This window comes from Eleutherodactylus coqui, chromosome 4 (genome assembly GCF_035609145.1).
Source record: "Eleutherodactylus coqui strain aEleCoq1 chromosome 4, aEleCoq1.hap1, whole genome shotgun sequence".
NCBI lineage: Eukaryota > Metazoa > Chordata > Amphibia > Anura > Eleutherodactylidae > Eleutherodactylus > Eleutherodactylus coqui.
In genome coordinates this window covers 286,394,981-286,411,323 of record NC_089840.1, presented here as the reverse complement: position 1 = coordinate 286,411,323, position 16,343 = coordinate 286,394,981, and the positions used below count along the sequence as shown (strand labels likewise).

The following is a 16,343-nucleotide window of genomic DNA, read 5'->3' as shown; positions in this document are numbered from 1 at the left end:
CGTGGTACTGATGGAGGACACCCCTCTCCTTCTTACCCACTTACATTCTGCTTATAATTCCTATTGAATTATTACTAGATTGCAGGAGCTTTAAACCTGCACCATAGATTTACCATAGCACAGGTTTAAAGCACAAAACCAAAAGCTGTACACGCTTGGTCACTAAAGGGTCTTCTTACAAGTTTTCCCTTATAATATCTAGTAATTGTGTTATTACAGGGGATTTTGTATGATTTTACATTGTCTGATCTTCTATATCAGATAATTATCCTGATTGACCCGACAAGGATGGAGAGGAACCAGGACAAGATGGCGGAGAGTATATTCACCCTCACCCTAGAGATACTCTTCCAGCTTACAGGAGAGGTGAGAGATTCTGGGGATGACGTCACGTTCCATCATTCTTATCTCTGTCAGTCTCTGGTCACATCTACGGCAGAGGATTTACTGCCGATTAGGTCATAAATGCTGGAAAATAATAGAGCCGGCTGGGCAGTTTTGCTGGTAAAATGACAGATACCCAACAGATCTATTATAAGGCAATGGGGTTCTTGGATGCTGCTGATGTCGGCCATATAATAGATCCGACACTCTGCCAATGTTTTTCTGTTTCAATTACAGAGTGGAACAAATAAATTAATGACACAGATGTAAACAGAACCTTAATAACATATGGATATAATTGGAGATATGAAGGACTCTGGAAATGTCTGCAGGGATATTTATGGATGTGTCTCCCCATAAACAGGATTACACGGTAGTGAAGAAGACTTCTAGTGATGGCTGTCAGGCCCCGGTGTCTGATGGATGGGGAAGACCCCTGAGCCCAATCACTGGGCCTCCACCTCACCCCCTGATACTGGAGGAGATCAATGAGCAGAAGATCCTAGAACTCACCAACAAGATGATTGAGCTGCTGACTGGAGAGGTGACGCTGCTGGGGATGCTGGGACATTATACAGTAACGCTATGGCGGTGTAACGTGTCTTGGTGATGACGGTATCATTGTGTTGTCAGGTTCCTATAAGGTGTCAGGACGTCACTGTCTATTTCTCCATGGAGGAGTGGGAGTATTTAGAAGGACACAAGGATCTGTACAAGGACATCATGATGGAGGACCACCAGCCCCCCCCATCACCAGGTAATAGACAGGACTAAATCCACATGGCCTTTATTATTTGTATGTAGAGAATGAATTCAGTGGCTGTCTGTGTTTTCTGCAGGTAGATCCAGTAAGAGAACAGCAGCGGAGAGATGTCCCCGGCCTCTTCTTCCACAGGATGATCAGGTAGATGGAGAGAAGGTCTCATGAAATCTCCCCTCTGGTCTGTAGGACGGCTGGGAAGGTCTTGTGTTCAGTCTTATTATATGATTGATACTTGTGTAATGAGAAAGCTGGAGATGGCAGGATTACAGCTGCTCGCAGACATTAGATCTCCGCATCTTATCACTATTTTCTGGTTCTGGAGACTTTTGGTTGGAATAAAGAAGCAACAGGTTGGAGTTATACAGGAGACCTGCAGCTATTTGGCCCAGATCACTACTGCTGTCATGTCATTCCGGCTCCTCATACTAATTAATGACCTTTTCTGGCCATATAAAACCTTCCACACGACTTCTCCAACTGTGTGATGACTTTTACAATATTTATTTCACAGCTGGTGAAACTGGAGGAATATCTGATCCCTATTGATGCTACAGAGACACATGTGAGGGGGAATCAGCCGTGTAAGGAGGAGATCCCTACAGATAACCCCCCAGGTGAGACTGCATGTAGAGAAGAGTCTGTGTTGTCGGGGTTTTCAGCTGTATATTCCCTTATTCAGCCAAAATACATAATAAAGTGTAACTGCTGTTAAAAACATTTTTTATGTAAAAGCAATTGGAAGCATTTTTTCAATATATGTTACTAAAAATAAAATGAGGGAACATCTCAATCACACATCAGATCTGGATGATCTCCATCCTCTGCAGGCTCTTTCACGTCTGTCACATGTGCTCATTGTGAAGCTGCTCTTATGTGTGAATATAACAGGGTGCTAATGACCAGTCTGCAAGTTCTGCTGTTTTTTGGCAAATGCCAATTGAGCGTATCCAGCCGTGTGAATGAGCCCGTATCGTGTTTCCAATCCTCTGTTGCTGAAAAACCAGAGTTACTGGGCATGCTCAGTAGAAAGTTTCGCAGATCATAGTTCAAATATTGATCAGCAGGGTTAGTGAATGGCAAACATATGTGTGCCCACTGATAATGGCGATGCCTTTCTAAGGGCTCGTGTTTATGGGCGGATTGGATTCCACATGTGGATTTCCACAGCAAGAGACCTGCGGAAACCATTTGCGGGAGAACACTGCTGTAATGGTTTTTGCGCGTGGGAAAATACACAAAAGTTTGTCTAAAATGATTGGTCCATTACGTTGGTTGTCAGATTAGCTGCTCCATGAATCATTGTTCTGACTATTAATGGGAAATCAATTTAGAAATTAAATTTATATCCATATTGAATATAGAAATGTAAAAAATAAATATAATTGTAATCTTATATTCAAAAATATTAAAATCAGTTTTATTTTTGGCAGATGACGACACCGGGAGTTCAGAGGGACATCTGATATCAACAGGTTGTAAAGTGGAAGATCATTATATCGTAAAAGATACATATGAAGGGCCTGCAATTATCCCAAATACAACCTCAGCCCTTCACAGTAAGGATCTATCATCTGATCCTTCTAAACAGGTTCCATCTTCTGATTCATCACTGACTAGTAAGCAACACAAAACTTACAGAAAAGATGTTGAACATGAAGGAGTTGACACAGGGAAGAAGTCCTATTCATGTTCAGAATGTGAAAAGATTTTTAAATATAAATCCGCTATTCTTAATCATCAGAGAACTCACACAGGGGAGAAGCCATTTTCATGTCCTGAATGTGGGAAAGGTTTTAATAAAAAAACACATGTTGTTATACATCAGAGAATTCACACAGGAGAGAGACCATATTCATGTTCTGAATGTGGGAAATGTTTTACCCAGAAATCGCCTCTTGTTAAACATCAGAGAACTCACACTGGAGAGAAGCCATTTTCATGTCCTGAATGTGGGAAATGTTTTGCTGGGAAATCGACTCTTGTTAACCATCAGAGAATTCACACTGGAGAGAAGCCATTTTCATGTCCTAAATGTGGAAAAGGTTTTATCAGGAAATCACAACTTGTTAGACATCAGACAACTCACATGGAGGAGAAGCCATTTTCATGTTTAGAATGTGGGAAATGTTTTTCCCAGAAATCACATCTTTTTACACATCAGAGAAATCACACAGGGGAAAAGCCATTTTTATGTTCAGAATGTGGGGAATGTTTTACGCAGAAATCAGATCTTGTTAAACATCAGATAACTCACACAGGAGAGAAGACATATTCATGTCCTGAATGTGGGAAAATTTCTATCAAGAAATTAGATCTTATTAGACATCTGAGAACTCACACAGGGGAGAAGCCATTTTCATGTTCAGAATGTGGGAAATGTTTTACTCAAAAATCGCATCTTGTTAAACATCAGAAAACTCATACTGGGGAGAAGCCATTTTCATGCAATCAGTGTGGGAAATGTTTTTCCCAGAAATCACATCTTTTTACACATCAAAGAACTCACACAGGGGAGAAGCCATTTTCATGTTCAGAATGTGAGAAATGTTTTACCGAGAAAAGAAATCTTGTTAAACATCAGAGAACTCACACAGGGGAGAAGACACATTAATATTTTGCATTTAAGAAAGGTTTCAGCAAAAAAAAAAATCACATTTTCTTAAACATTAAATAAATCATCAGTGAAGAAGCCATTTTCTGTTATTTTTTAGCCATTCTTTTTCATTGATAAATAGTACAAAAAAATGCAACCTTCCTTCCTTCCCAGCACTCGTATTGACAGTCACTGTTCCTCTCCAGCTCCTAGGAATAAACTTGGCTCCATTCCTACTGATTGAAGCCTATAGATACTGCTATTTCAGAGAATGGCATCTAGAGGGTTTGGTGAGCTATTGGACTCTCTCCTTTACTCCATCGTTATCCCCATAATGAAATCATTGTGTGCCAATAAGAATGGCCCCCTGGTCTGCCGTGTTCAGTGGCCTACGATAGTCAGTTTTTTCACATACAGTAATAGGCTTTACTTTAGTGTTTCATCTAATTAATTTCATCTTCAAGTTCTTTTGTGTGACAAATCAATGTGGTAAAAATGTTTCTCATCCGTATCATGGGGAGACACAGCTTAAGACCTTGGATATAACTACTGCCACTTGGAGGCAGACACTAAGCAAAGGAAAAAGTGTTGTCTCCTCCCACTAGCTATATTTTCCCTGCAGGCACCAGGATAATCAGTTTTAACTTAGTGTACATAGGAGGCAGACCTCTTAATTGTCAGTCTTCATGTGCCATATTTGGACCTAGGGCATACAGGGAGGCAGAACTTTCCCTGTTACCTCACTGAGGATGGCGAACAGAACTGTTTCATCCCTTCAGTTGTTGCCCCCCCCCCCCCCCATCTCAGAAGAAAAGATGGCATGTTCAGGCATTGTCAAAGGTGGCCCACTGGCCATAGGGTTCCCAATTTTTTTTGTCCTGAATACTCTCTCCCTCATTAAAGACTGGCTAAAGAGGAACAATGGCGCTTCCTGTCCGACACTGGAAATTTTGGTGCCTAAATCAAAAAAGGTCTCCCAATGGTTGAGAGGTTTTGGTGGGCAAGTATAGTCTTCCCAAGATAAGTAGTTCCCTCCTTCACAGTAAGAAAGTAACATTGTATGTTAGGCTGAATGAAGACAATGTCCATCTAGTCCAGCCTGTCCATCCTCCTGTGTTGATCCAGAGGAAGGCAAAAAACCCCAAGGGCAGAAGCCAGATAGCCCTTTTGGGGAAAAAATTCCTTCCCGACTCCCTAATGGCAATCAGACTGTTCCCTGGATCAACCCCTAATAGATCCTACCTGCCTGTATACCCGGATTAACAAGTAACCTAAGATTTATAACCTATAATGTCCTTCCTCTCCAGAAAGACATCAAGTCCCCTTTTAAACTCCTCTATGGATTTTGCCATCACAACTTCCTCCGGCAGAGAGTTCCACAGTCTAACTTCTCTTACAGTAAAGAATCCCCTTCTATGTTGGTGATGAAACCTGCTTTCCTCTAATCGTAGCGGATGTCCTCTTGTTACCGTCGTGGTCCTGGGTGTAAACAGATCATGGGAGAGATCCTTGTATTGTTCCCTCATGTATTTATACATAGTTATTTGATCACCCCTTAGCTGTCTTTTTTCTAGAGTAAATAATCCCAATTTTGATAACCTCTCTGGGTATTCCAGTCCCGTCATTCCATGTATTAGTTTAGTTGCCCTTCTTTGAACCCCCTCCAGTACTGTAACATCTTTCCTGAGCACCGGTGACCAGAACTGTACGCAGTATTCCATGTGGGGCCTGACAAGTGCCTTATATAATGGAAGGATAATGTTCTCATCCTTCACCCCTATACCTCTTTTAAAGCACCCCAAGACTTTATTTGCCTTTGCAGCAGCTGACTGGCATTGGCTACTCCAGTTTAGTCTACTATCCACTAATACCCCCAGATCCCTTTCCATATCACTTTTCCCTAGTGGTACCCCATTAAGTGAGTATTTGTGACATCCGTTTCTCCTGCCCATGTGCATAACCTTACATTTTTCAACATTGAACTTCATTTGCCATTTTTCTGCCCAAGCCCCCAGCTTATCCCGGTCCGTTTGTAGCCGCACATTGTCCTCCGTTGCATTAATTATATTGTATAATTTTGTGTCATCTGCAAATATTGATATTTTGCTGTGCAGCCCCTCTATTAGGTCGTTGATAAATATATTAAACAGAGTGGGGCCTAATACCGAACCCTGTGGCACCCCGCTAGCGACTGTGGTCCAATCAGAGTATGAACCATTTATTACCACCCTCTGCTTTCTATCATTGAGCCAATTTTTTACCCAATTACACACGTTTTCGCACAGTCCGAGCTGCCTCATTTTGTATATTAGCCTATTATGTGGCACGGTGTCAAAGGCTTTAGAGAAGTCCAGATATACGAGATCAATAGATTCTCCCAGGTCCAGCCTAGAGCTTACTTCATCGTAGAAACTGATCGGATTTGTCTGACATGAGCGACCCTTCATGAATCCATGCTGGTGAGGAGTTATTCCCTTGTTCTCCTTGAGGTACTCATCGATGGCGTCTCTCAGAATCCCCTCGAAAATTTTTCCCGTTACTGAAGTGAGACTTACTGGCCTGTAGTTTCCAGTCTCACTTTTGCTCCCCTTTTTGTAAATATGAACCACGTTGGCAATGCGCCAATCCAATGGTACTACACCGGTCTTTATAGTGTCTAGAAATATTAGATATAGTGGCCTAGCTATCTTGTCACTTAGTTCCCTTAGTATCCTTGGGTGTAATCCATCTGGGCCCAGCGATTTATCAATTTTAGTCTTCTTTAGTCGCTGCCGCACCTCCTCCTGCGTTAGGTATGAGATATTTTGTGATGGGTTCATTTTATTCCTCTGCATCTCGTGTGGCATTTCCTTTTCGTTTGTGAATACACTTGAGAAGAAACTGTTTAGTAGATTTTCCTTCCCTCCGTCATCTTCAATGATCTCTCTTGCATTATTTTTTAAAGGGCCAGTGCTCTCTCTGCAAATCCTTTTGCTGTTAATATAGTTGAAAAATAGCTTTGGGTTGTTTTTGCTCTCTTTGGCGATCAGTCTTTCTGCTTCCTCCTTGGCAGTTTTGATCTTATCTTTGCATATTTTGTTTTTTTTCCCTGTATGATTTTAGCGCTTCTTCGCTGCCTTGTTGCTTTAGTAATTTAAACGCTTTCTTTTTTTCATTTATTGCCTCCCTTACCGTGTGAGTCCCAACTTGAGAGACTGTTCTGTAGAGGCTGGACCGCATGTCACCCCCCTATCTCAGAAAAAAAAAGATTGCATTTTCAGGCATTGTCAAAGGTGGCCCACTGGCCATAGGGTTCCCACTTCTTTTGTTCTGAATACTCTCTCCCTCATTAAAGACTGGCTAGAGAGGAACCATGGAGCTTCCTGTCCGGCACTGGAAATTTTGGCGCCTAAATCAAAAAAGGTCTCCCAATTAGTGAGAGGTTTCAGTGGGCAAGTATAGTCTTCCCAAGGTAAGTAGTTTCCTCCTTCACAGTGATTCCCAACTTGAGAGCAACAGCGATCCTGCTCCTTCCTGGGGACTGTTCTGGACAGGCTGGGCCACATGTCTAATCCACCTGGACAGAATGTATCTGCTGACGGCACCTCTTTTTCGTAGACCACATAAGAGGCTTAGGTCTTATCGCTCTAGGTTATCATCTGGATCTCTGGTTTGTTCTTTGTTTCAGCGCCTCCTAGAGTTTTACCTAGACAGAGTAGTCGATCAGTGGGTAAATTCTCTGTGTATTTATCTGAGGGCTCCTACTTGTGTTTTTGTAGCGCTGCGATATCACTGTGTTTATTTTAAAGTGCTTGTCAATGAGACTTTCTAATGTTAAAACACATCGCACAAAAATCGCAAAGCACAAACTTGTGATGTATTTTTAACATTAGAAAGTCCTATTGACAATCGTGTTAAAAAACTGCAGTGATATCGCAGCAACAAAAACACTGAAGTTGGTAAGAGCCCTGACTCTGGTATGAACAAGGAACCGGTTTCCAAAAGGTCAACAATGTTGTAAAATCTAATTACGGCAGTAACAGATACCTTACAGATATCGGATCAGCCTCCAATTACCGTATTTTTCGTCTTATAAGACGCACCGGTCTATAAGACGCACCCCCGATTAGAGCCGGAAAATGGGTGAAAAAAAAAAATTACTCACCCTCCCCTGGCGGGCGGCGGCGTTGGGCGGCGGGCGGGCGGCAGCGGCGGCATTCAGCGGTGGGCGGCGGGCGGGCGGCAGCGGCGGCATTCGGCGGTGGGCGGCGGGCGGGCGGCAGCGGCGGCATTCAGCGCTGCAGGCTGTCGCTTCCTTTACTTTCTGGACGCAGGGCTTAAAAATCCCCGCCTCCAGAAAGCTACTACTGTGATTGGCTAACACACCGTCAGCCAATCACAGCCATTCAATAACATCATTGAATGGCTGTGATTGGCTGAAGGCGGACGTGTGTTAGCCAATCACAGCCATTCAATGATGTCATTGAATGGCTGTGATTGGCTGACGGCGTGTGTTAGCCAACACAGTATTAGCTTTCTGGAGGCCGGGATTTCAAGCCCCGCGTCCAGAAAGCAATGCTGCGCCGGGGACCAGGAGGGAGCGACAGCCTGTAGCAGCGCCGCAGAACACCGGGAGAGGTGAGTAATGATTTTTTTTGGCGAATTTTCGGCACATTCGCTTTATAAGACGCAGGAACTTCCCCCCCCCCCCCCCCCCCCGCTTTGGAGGCGGAAAAAGTGCGTCTTATAGAGCGAAAAATACGGTACATCTACATCATTTTTCTTCAGATGCCCCAGGCATACTCCCAACCCTTTTACCCCGCATGAGAAGTTCGTTGAAGCCATAGCCAGGGAATGGAATGTTCCAGCCAAACTCTTGGTTCCAGCACCCACCCAGTATGGGGTTTTTTTAATTTATTGTATTTTCTCTTCTAGACAGTTCTTCTCTTTTCTTGTTGCACATGGTGTCTTTCTTAAGTTATAGTTCTTTTTCCATACAACATTGACAGTGCTTTTCTGTTATTCCTACTTGGTTGCTCCTTCTTCTTGCAGACGAACTGATTAGATTGGGGTCTGCAGAGGGGAGGAGCTAGTGGGAGGAGCCAACACTTTTTTGTTGCTTACATCTGCCTCCTAGTGGCAGCAGCTATACTGATGGTCAAAATTGTGTCCCCTAAAGAATGAGATGAGAAAGAGATTTTATGGTAAGAACAAAAATGGTATTTTTCCTACTAAAAATTAAACTCTTGTGGAAAAAATAAAAACTGCCATTTTTTGACTGAAACACGATTTACTATGGAAAAAACACTTCCTACAAAATGAGTTTCACCATGTTCATAACCTGAACTAGAAAGTGACTGACCAACTTCTTATATATAATGACTAGAGATGAGCGAACGTACTCGTCCGAGCTTGATACTCGTTCGAGTATTAGCGTGTTCGAGATGCTCGTTACTAGAGGCGAGCACCACGCGATGTTCGAGTTACTTTCACTTTCATCTCTGAGACATTAGCGCGCTTTTCTGGCCAATAGAAAGACAGGGAAGGCATTACAACGTCCCCCTGCGACGTTCAAGCCCTATACCACCCCCCTGCAGTGAGTGGCTGGCGAGATCAGGTGTCACCCGAGTATATAAATCGGCCCCTCCCGCGGCTCGCCACAGATGCATTCTGACAGAGATCAGGGAAAGTGCTGCTGATGCCGGAGCTGCTATAAGGAGAGCGTTAGGAGTGATTTTAGGCTTCAAGAGCCCCAACGGTCCTTCTTAGGGCCACATCTGACCGTGTGCAGTACTGTTGAGGCTGCTTTTTGCAGTGTTGCACTTTTTTTTTTATTTTTTTGTATATCGGCCGTGCAGAGCATTGCGTCCTGCAGTAATTTTACATAGTCCACGGCCAGTAGTGGTGGTGAGGCAGGGACAGTGAAAGACATATCCAGTCTATATACGCAGTGGGCTTTTCCAAAAAAATTTGGGAAAAAAAAATCTATTTGGGCTGCCTGTGACCATCCTGACTGTACTGCGTCTCTGCTGCGGGTAGTTGTCCTAATTCATACGCAGCCAGCTAAGTGTTACAGCAGGCTTGCGCAAAATTCTTTCCTGCCTCTGCTGTGCGTTCCGTAAGCGAAGTAAGCCTCCAACCACAGGCCAATAAGCGGCACATTTAATTACAGCGTTCTGTTTCTGCACTACTGGTAATACAGCATGCTGAGGGGTAGGGGTAGGCCTAGAGGACGTGGACGAGGACGCGGAGGCCCAAGTCAGGGTGTGGGCACAGGCCGAGCTCCTGATCCAGGTGTATCGCAGCCGACTGCTGCGGGATTAGGAGAGAGGCACGTTTCTGGCGTCCCCACATTCATCTCACAATTAATGGGTCCACGCGGTAGACCTTTATTAGAAAATGAGTAGTGTGAGCAGGTCCTGTCGTGGATGGCAGAAAGTGCATCCAGCAATCTATCGACCACCCAGAATTCTGCGCCGTCCACTGCTGCAACTCTGAATCCTCTGGCTGCTGGTCCTCCTTCCTCCCAGCCTCCTCACTCCATTACAATGACACATTCTGAGGAGCAGGCAGACTCCCAGGAACTGTTCTCGGGCCCCTGCCCAGAATGGGCAGCAATGGTTCCGAATCCTCTCCCACTGGAGGAGTTTGTTGTGACCGATGCCCAACCTTTGGAAAGTTCCCGGGGTCCGGGGGATGAGGCTGGGGACTTCCGGCAACTGTCTCAAGAGCTTTCAGTGGGTGAGGAGGACGATGACGATGAGACACAGTTGTCTATCACTCAGGTAGTAGTAATTGGAGTAAGTCCGAGGGAGAGCGCACAGAGGATTCGGAGGAAGAGCAGCAGGACGATGAGGTGACTGACCCCACCTGGTTTGCTACGCCTACTGAGGACAGGTCTTCAGAGGGGGAGGCAAGTGCAGCAGCAGGGCAGGTTGGAAGAATCAGTGCGGTGGCCAGGGGTAGAGGCAGGGCCAGACCGAATAATCCACCAACTGTTTCCCAAAGCGCCCACTCGCGCCATGCCACCCTGCAGAGGCCGAGGTGCTCAAAGGTCTGGCAGTTTTTCACTGAGAGTGCAGACGACCGACGAACAGTGGTGTGCAACCTTTGTCGCACCAAAATCAGCCGGGGGGCCACCACCACCAGCCTCACCACCACCAGCATGCACAGACATATGATGGCCAAGCACCCCACAAGGTGGGACGAAGGCCGTTCACCGCCTCCGGTTTGCACCGCTGCCTCTCCCCCTGTGCCACAACCTGCCACTGAGATCCAACCCCCCTCTCAGGACACAAGCACTACCGTCTCCTGGCCTGCACCCACACCCTCACCTCCGCTGTGCACCAATGTCTTTCAGCGCACCGTCCAGCCGTCGCTAGCGCAAGTGTTGGAGCGCAAGTACGCCGCCACGCACCCGCACGCTCAAGCGTTAAACGTGCACATAGCCAAATTTATCAGCCTGAAGATGCTGCCATATAGGGTTGTGGAAACGGAGGCTTTCAAAGGTATGATGGCGGCGGCGGCCCCGCGCTACTCAGTTCCCAGTCGCCACTACTTTTCCCGATGTGCCGTCCCAGCCCTGCACGACCACATCTCCCGCAACATTGTACGCGCCCTCACCAACGCGATTACTGCCAAGGTCCACTTAACAACAGACACGTGGACAAGCACAGGCGGGCAGGGCCACTATATCTCCCTGACGGCACATTGGGTGAATTTAGTGGAGGCTGGGACAGAGTCAGAGCCTGGGACCGCTCACGTCCTACCCACCCCCAGAATTGCGGGCCCCAGCTCGGTGGTGGTATCTGCTGCGGTGTATGCTTCCTCCACTAAACCACCCTCCTCCTCCTCCTCTGCAAACTCTGTCTCGCAATCAAGATGTGTCAGCAGCAGCACGTCGCCAACAGTCGATGTCGCGCGGCACGGCAGCACAGCGGTGGGCAAGCCTCAGCAGGCCGTGCTGAAATTACTCAGCTTAGGAGAGAAGAGGCACATGGCCCACGAACTGCTGCAGGGTCTGACAGAGCAGACCGACTGCTGGCTTGCGCCGCTGAGCCTCCAACCGGGCATGGTCGTGTGTGACAACGGCCATAACCTGGTGGCGGCTCTGCAGCTCGGCAGCCTCACGCACGTGCCATGCCTGGCCCACGTCTTTAATTTGGTGGTTCAGCGCTTTCTGAAAAGCTACCCACGCTTGTCAGACCTGCTCGGAAAGGTGCGCCGGCTCTGCGCACATTTCTGCAAGTCCCACACGGACGCTGCCACCCTGCGCACCCTGCAACATCGGTTTCATCTGCCAGTGCACCGACTGCTGTGCGACGTGCCCACACGGTGGAACTCTACGCTCCACATGTTGGCCAGGCTCTATGAGCAGCGTAGAGCTATAGTGGAATACCAACTCCAACATGGGTGGCGCAGTGGGAGTCAGCCTCCTCAATTCTTTACAGAAGAGTGGGCCTGGTTGGCAGACATCTGCCAGGTCCTTAGAAACTTTGAGGAGTCTACCCAGATGGTGAGCGGCGATGCTGCAATCATTAGCGTCACCATTCCTCTGCTATGCCTCTTGAGAAGTTCCCTGCAAAGCATAAAGGCAGACGCTTTGCGCTCGGAAACAGAGGCGGGGGAAGACAGTATGTCGCTGGATAGTCAGAGCACCCTCCTGTCTATATCTCAGCGCGTTGAGGAGGAGGAGGGGGAGGAGGATGAGGAGGAGAGGGAAGAGACACCTTGGCCCACTGCTGAGGGTACCCATGCTGCTTGCCTGTCATCCTTTCAGCGTGTATGGCCTGAGGAGGAGGAGGAGGAGGATCCTGAATGTGATCTTCCTAGTGAGGACAGCCATGTGCTGCGTACAGGTACCCTGGCACACATGGCTGACTTCATGTTAGGATGCCTTTCTCGTGACCCTCGCGTTACACGCATTCTGGCCACTACGGATTACTGGGTGTACACACTGCTTGACCCACGGTATAAGGAGAACCTTTCCACTCTCATACCCGAAGAGGAAAGGGGTTCGAGAGTGATGCTATACCACAGGACCCTGGCGGACAAACTGATGGTAAAATTCCCATCCGACAGTGCTAGTGGCCGAAGGCGGAGTTCCGAGGGCCAGGTAGCAGGGGAGGCGCGGAGATCAGGCAGCATGTACAGCACAGGCAGGGGAACACTCTCTAAGGCCTTTGACAGCTTTCTGGCTCCCCAGCAAGACTGTCACCGCTCCCCAGTCAAGGCTGAGTTGGCGGGAGCACTGTAAAAGGATGGTGAGGGAGTACGTAGCCGATCGCACGACCGTCCTCCGTGACGCCTCTGCCCCCTACAACTACTGGGTGTCGAAACTGGACACGTGGCCTGAACTCGCGCTGTATGCCCTGGAGGTGCTTGCTTGTCCTGCGGCTAGCGTCTTGTCAGAGAGGGTGTTTAGTGCGGCTGGGGGAATCATCACAGATAAGCGTACCCGCCTGTCAACCGACAGTGCCGACAGGCTTACACTCATCAAGATGAACAAAGCCTGGATTTCCCCAGACTTCTCTTCTCCACCAGCGGACAGCAGCGATACCTAAACAATACGTAGGCTGCACCCGCGAATGGAAGCATTGTTCTCTATCACCATCAAAAACGTGGACCTTTTAGCTTCATCAATCTGTGTATAATATTCATCCTCCTCCTCCTGCTCCTCCTCCTGAAACCTGACGTAATCACGCCGAACGGGCAATTTTTCTTAGGCCCACAAGGCTCAGTCATATAATTTTTGTAAACAATTTTTATACGTTTCAATGCTCATTAAAGCGTTGAAACTTTCACCTCAACCAATTTTTATTTTAACTGGGCTGCCTCCTGGCCTAGTTACAAATTACGCCACATTAACCAAAGCGATTAATGGGTTTCACCTGCCCTCTTGGTTGGGCATGGGCAATTTTTCTGACGTACATTAGTACTGTTGGTACACCAATTTTTTGTGGGCCCTCGCCTACAGTGTAATCCAATAAATTTTTTGCCCACCTGCATTAAAGCTGACGTTACATCAGCTGTGCTGGGCACTGCAATGGGATATATTTATGTACCGCCGGTGGGTTCCAGGGAGCCACCCATGCTGTCGGTCCACACGGAGTTGTAACTGCATGTGTCCACTTCTAAAGAACCCCAGTCTGACTGGGGCATGCAGTGTGGGCCGAAGCCCACCTGCATTAAACGTGACATTACCTCAGCTGTGATGGGCAATGCAATGGGATATTTTTATGTACCGCCGGTGGGTTCCAGCGAGCCACCCATGCTGTCGGTCCACACGGAGTTGTAACTGCATGTGTCCACTTCTAAAGAACCCCAGTCTGGCTGGGGCATGCAGTGTGGGCCGAAGCCCGCCTGCATTAAACATGACATTACCTCAGCTGTGATGGGCAATGCAATGGGATATATTTATGTACCGCCGGTGGCTTCCTGGCACCCACCCATGCTGTCGGTCCACACAGAGTTGTAACTGCATGTGTCCACTTCTAAAGAACCCCAGTCTGACTGGGGCATGCAGTGTGGGCCGAAGCCCACCTGCATTAAACATGACATTACCTCAGCTGTGATGGGCACTGCAATGGGATATATTTATGTACCGCCGGTGGGTTCCAGGGAGCCACCCATGCTGTGGGTCCACAGGGACTTCACAATAGGGAGTTGTACCTGCCTGTGTCTATGAATTAAAAACCCCGGTCAGGTTGGGGCATGCAGTGTGAGCCGAAGCCCACCTGCATTTAATCTGACGTTAGCTCTGCTGTCCAGGGCACTGCAATGGGATACATTTATGTACAGCCGATGGGTTCCAGGGAGCCACCCATGCTGTGGGTGCACACGGAATCCCATTGCGGAGTTGTACCTGCCTGTGACTATTTATAAAAAAACGCGGTCTGACTGGGGCATGCAGACACCTTGACAGAATGAATAGTATGTGGCACATAGGTTCCCCATTGCTATGCCCACGTGTGCAGCTCCTGATGGCGGTGGCACAGGATTATATTTCTCATTGCTTCTGTACAGCATTGTGGGCTATCGCCCCGCCCCTTTTAAAGAGGGCCGCTGCCTAGTCGTGCCAACTCTCTGCAGTGTGTGCCTGAGGTTCCTCCTCATGGCAGACGCACTTATAAATAGACATGAGGGTGGAGTGGCATGAGGGCAACTGAAGGCTGCACAGGGACAGTTTGGTGTGCGCTGCGGACACTGGGTCGTGCGGGGGGAGGGCAGCATGTAACCCAGGAGAAGTAGCAGCGGAGTGTCATGCAGGCAGTGATTGTGCTTTGTTGGAGGTAGTGTGGTGCTTAGCTAAGGTATGCATTGCTAATGAGGGGTTTTCAGAAGTAAAAATTGTTGGGAGGGGGGGCCCACTCTTGCCGCTATTGAGGCTTAATAGTGGGACCTGGGAACTTGAGATGCAGCCCAACATGTAGCCCCTCGCCTGCCCTATCTGTTGCTGTGTCGTTCCCATCACTTTCTTGAATTGCCCAGATTTTCACAAATGGAAACCTTAGCGAGCATCGGCGATATACAAAAATGCTCGGGTCGCCCATTGACTTCAATGGGGTTCGTTACTCGAAACAAACCCTCGAGCATCACGAAAATTTCGTCCCGAGTAACGAGCACCCGAGCATTTTGGTGCTCGCTCATCTCTAATAATGACCTTTGGCACGTATTCTTGTATAACTGCTCGGCCTTCTCTGCATTTCTTAATGTCTGTAATAAAGATAATACTGGGATGTTCTCGGCCAGAAGGGTTTCTGATGAGGTGCGGGGTGATGCCGAAATGTGTAACTAACAGACATAATAATCTCTTCACATGTATTGTGTTTGTTGTTGCTGAATTGCAGCTTTTGTGGAATATTCCTCATGTGAACATTGAGACTCTGCTCCTCCACGTCTCACACGCGCTCGGCTCCGCTCTTCTGTCTTGCACGCTCCTGGCTCCTACGTCTCGCACACGATCACGATCGGCTCTGCTTCTCTGTCTCACACGCGCTCGGCTCCGCCCCTCTATCTCACACACGCTCGGCTCCGCTCCTTCATCTCCCACGCGCTCAGCTCCGCTCCTCCGTCTCGAACGCGCTCGGCTCCGCCCCTCTATCTCACACACACTCGGCTCCGCTCCTCCGTCTCACACACACTCGGCTCCGCCCCTCCATCTCGCACGCGCTCGGCTCCGCTCCTTCATCTCGCACGCGCTCAGCTCCGCTCCTCCGTCTCACACACGCTCGGCTCCGCTCCCCCATCTCACACACTCGCTCGGCTCCACTCCTCCGTCTCACGCACGCTCGGCTCCGCTCCTCCGTCTCCCACACGCTCGGCTCCGCTCCTCCGTCTCACACACGCTCGGCTCCGCTCCTCCGTCTCACACGCGCTCGGCTCCGCTCCTCCGTCTCACACACAATCGGCTCCACTCCTCCGTCTCGCACGCGCTCAGCTCCGCTCCTCCGTCTCACACACACTCCGCTCCGCTCCTCCGTCTCACACACACTCAGCTCTGCTCCATCCACTCTCTGAATACATCCTCACACAGCAGAGTCCTGCATCCATTGAGCGGAGAGACCTGGTCATGTGACCCCTTGTCTCCTCCCACATACTGATCACATGACGGTGACATCATCA

At 48.1% G+C, this 16,343-nt stretch overlaps 1 protein-coding gene across 1 annotated transcript in view; it reads left to right on the top strand.

Moving 5' to 3' along the window:
• The window catches only part of LOC136626747 (uncharacterized), a 259,097-nt gene that overhangs the window by 231,163 nt on the left and 11,591 nt on the right, over positions 1–16,343 (top strand). The window contains exons 11-13 of the mRNA XM_066601753.1: positions 1,220–1,288; positions 1,659–1,761; positions 2,578–3,752. Of these exons, the coding sequence (XP_066457850.1) occupies positions 1,220–1,288; positions 1,659–1,761; positions 2,578–3,752 (1,347 nt within the window). The remainder of the gene's footprint in view (positions 1–1,219; positions 1,289–1,658; positions 1,762–2,577; positions 3,753–16,343) is intronic.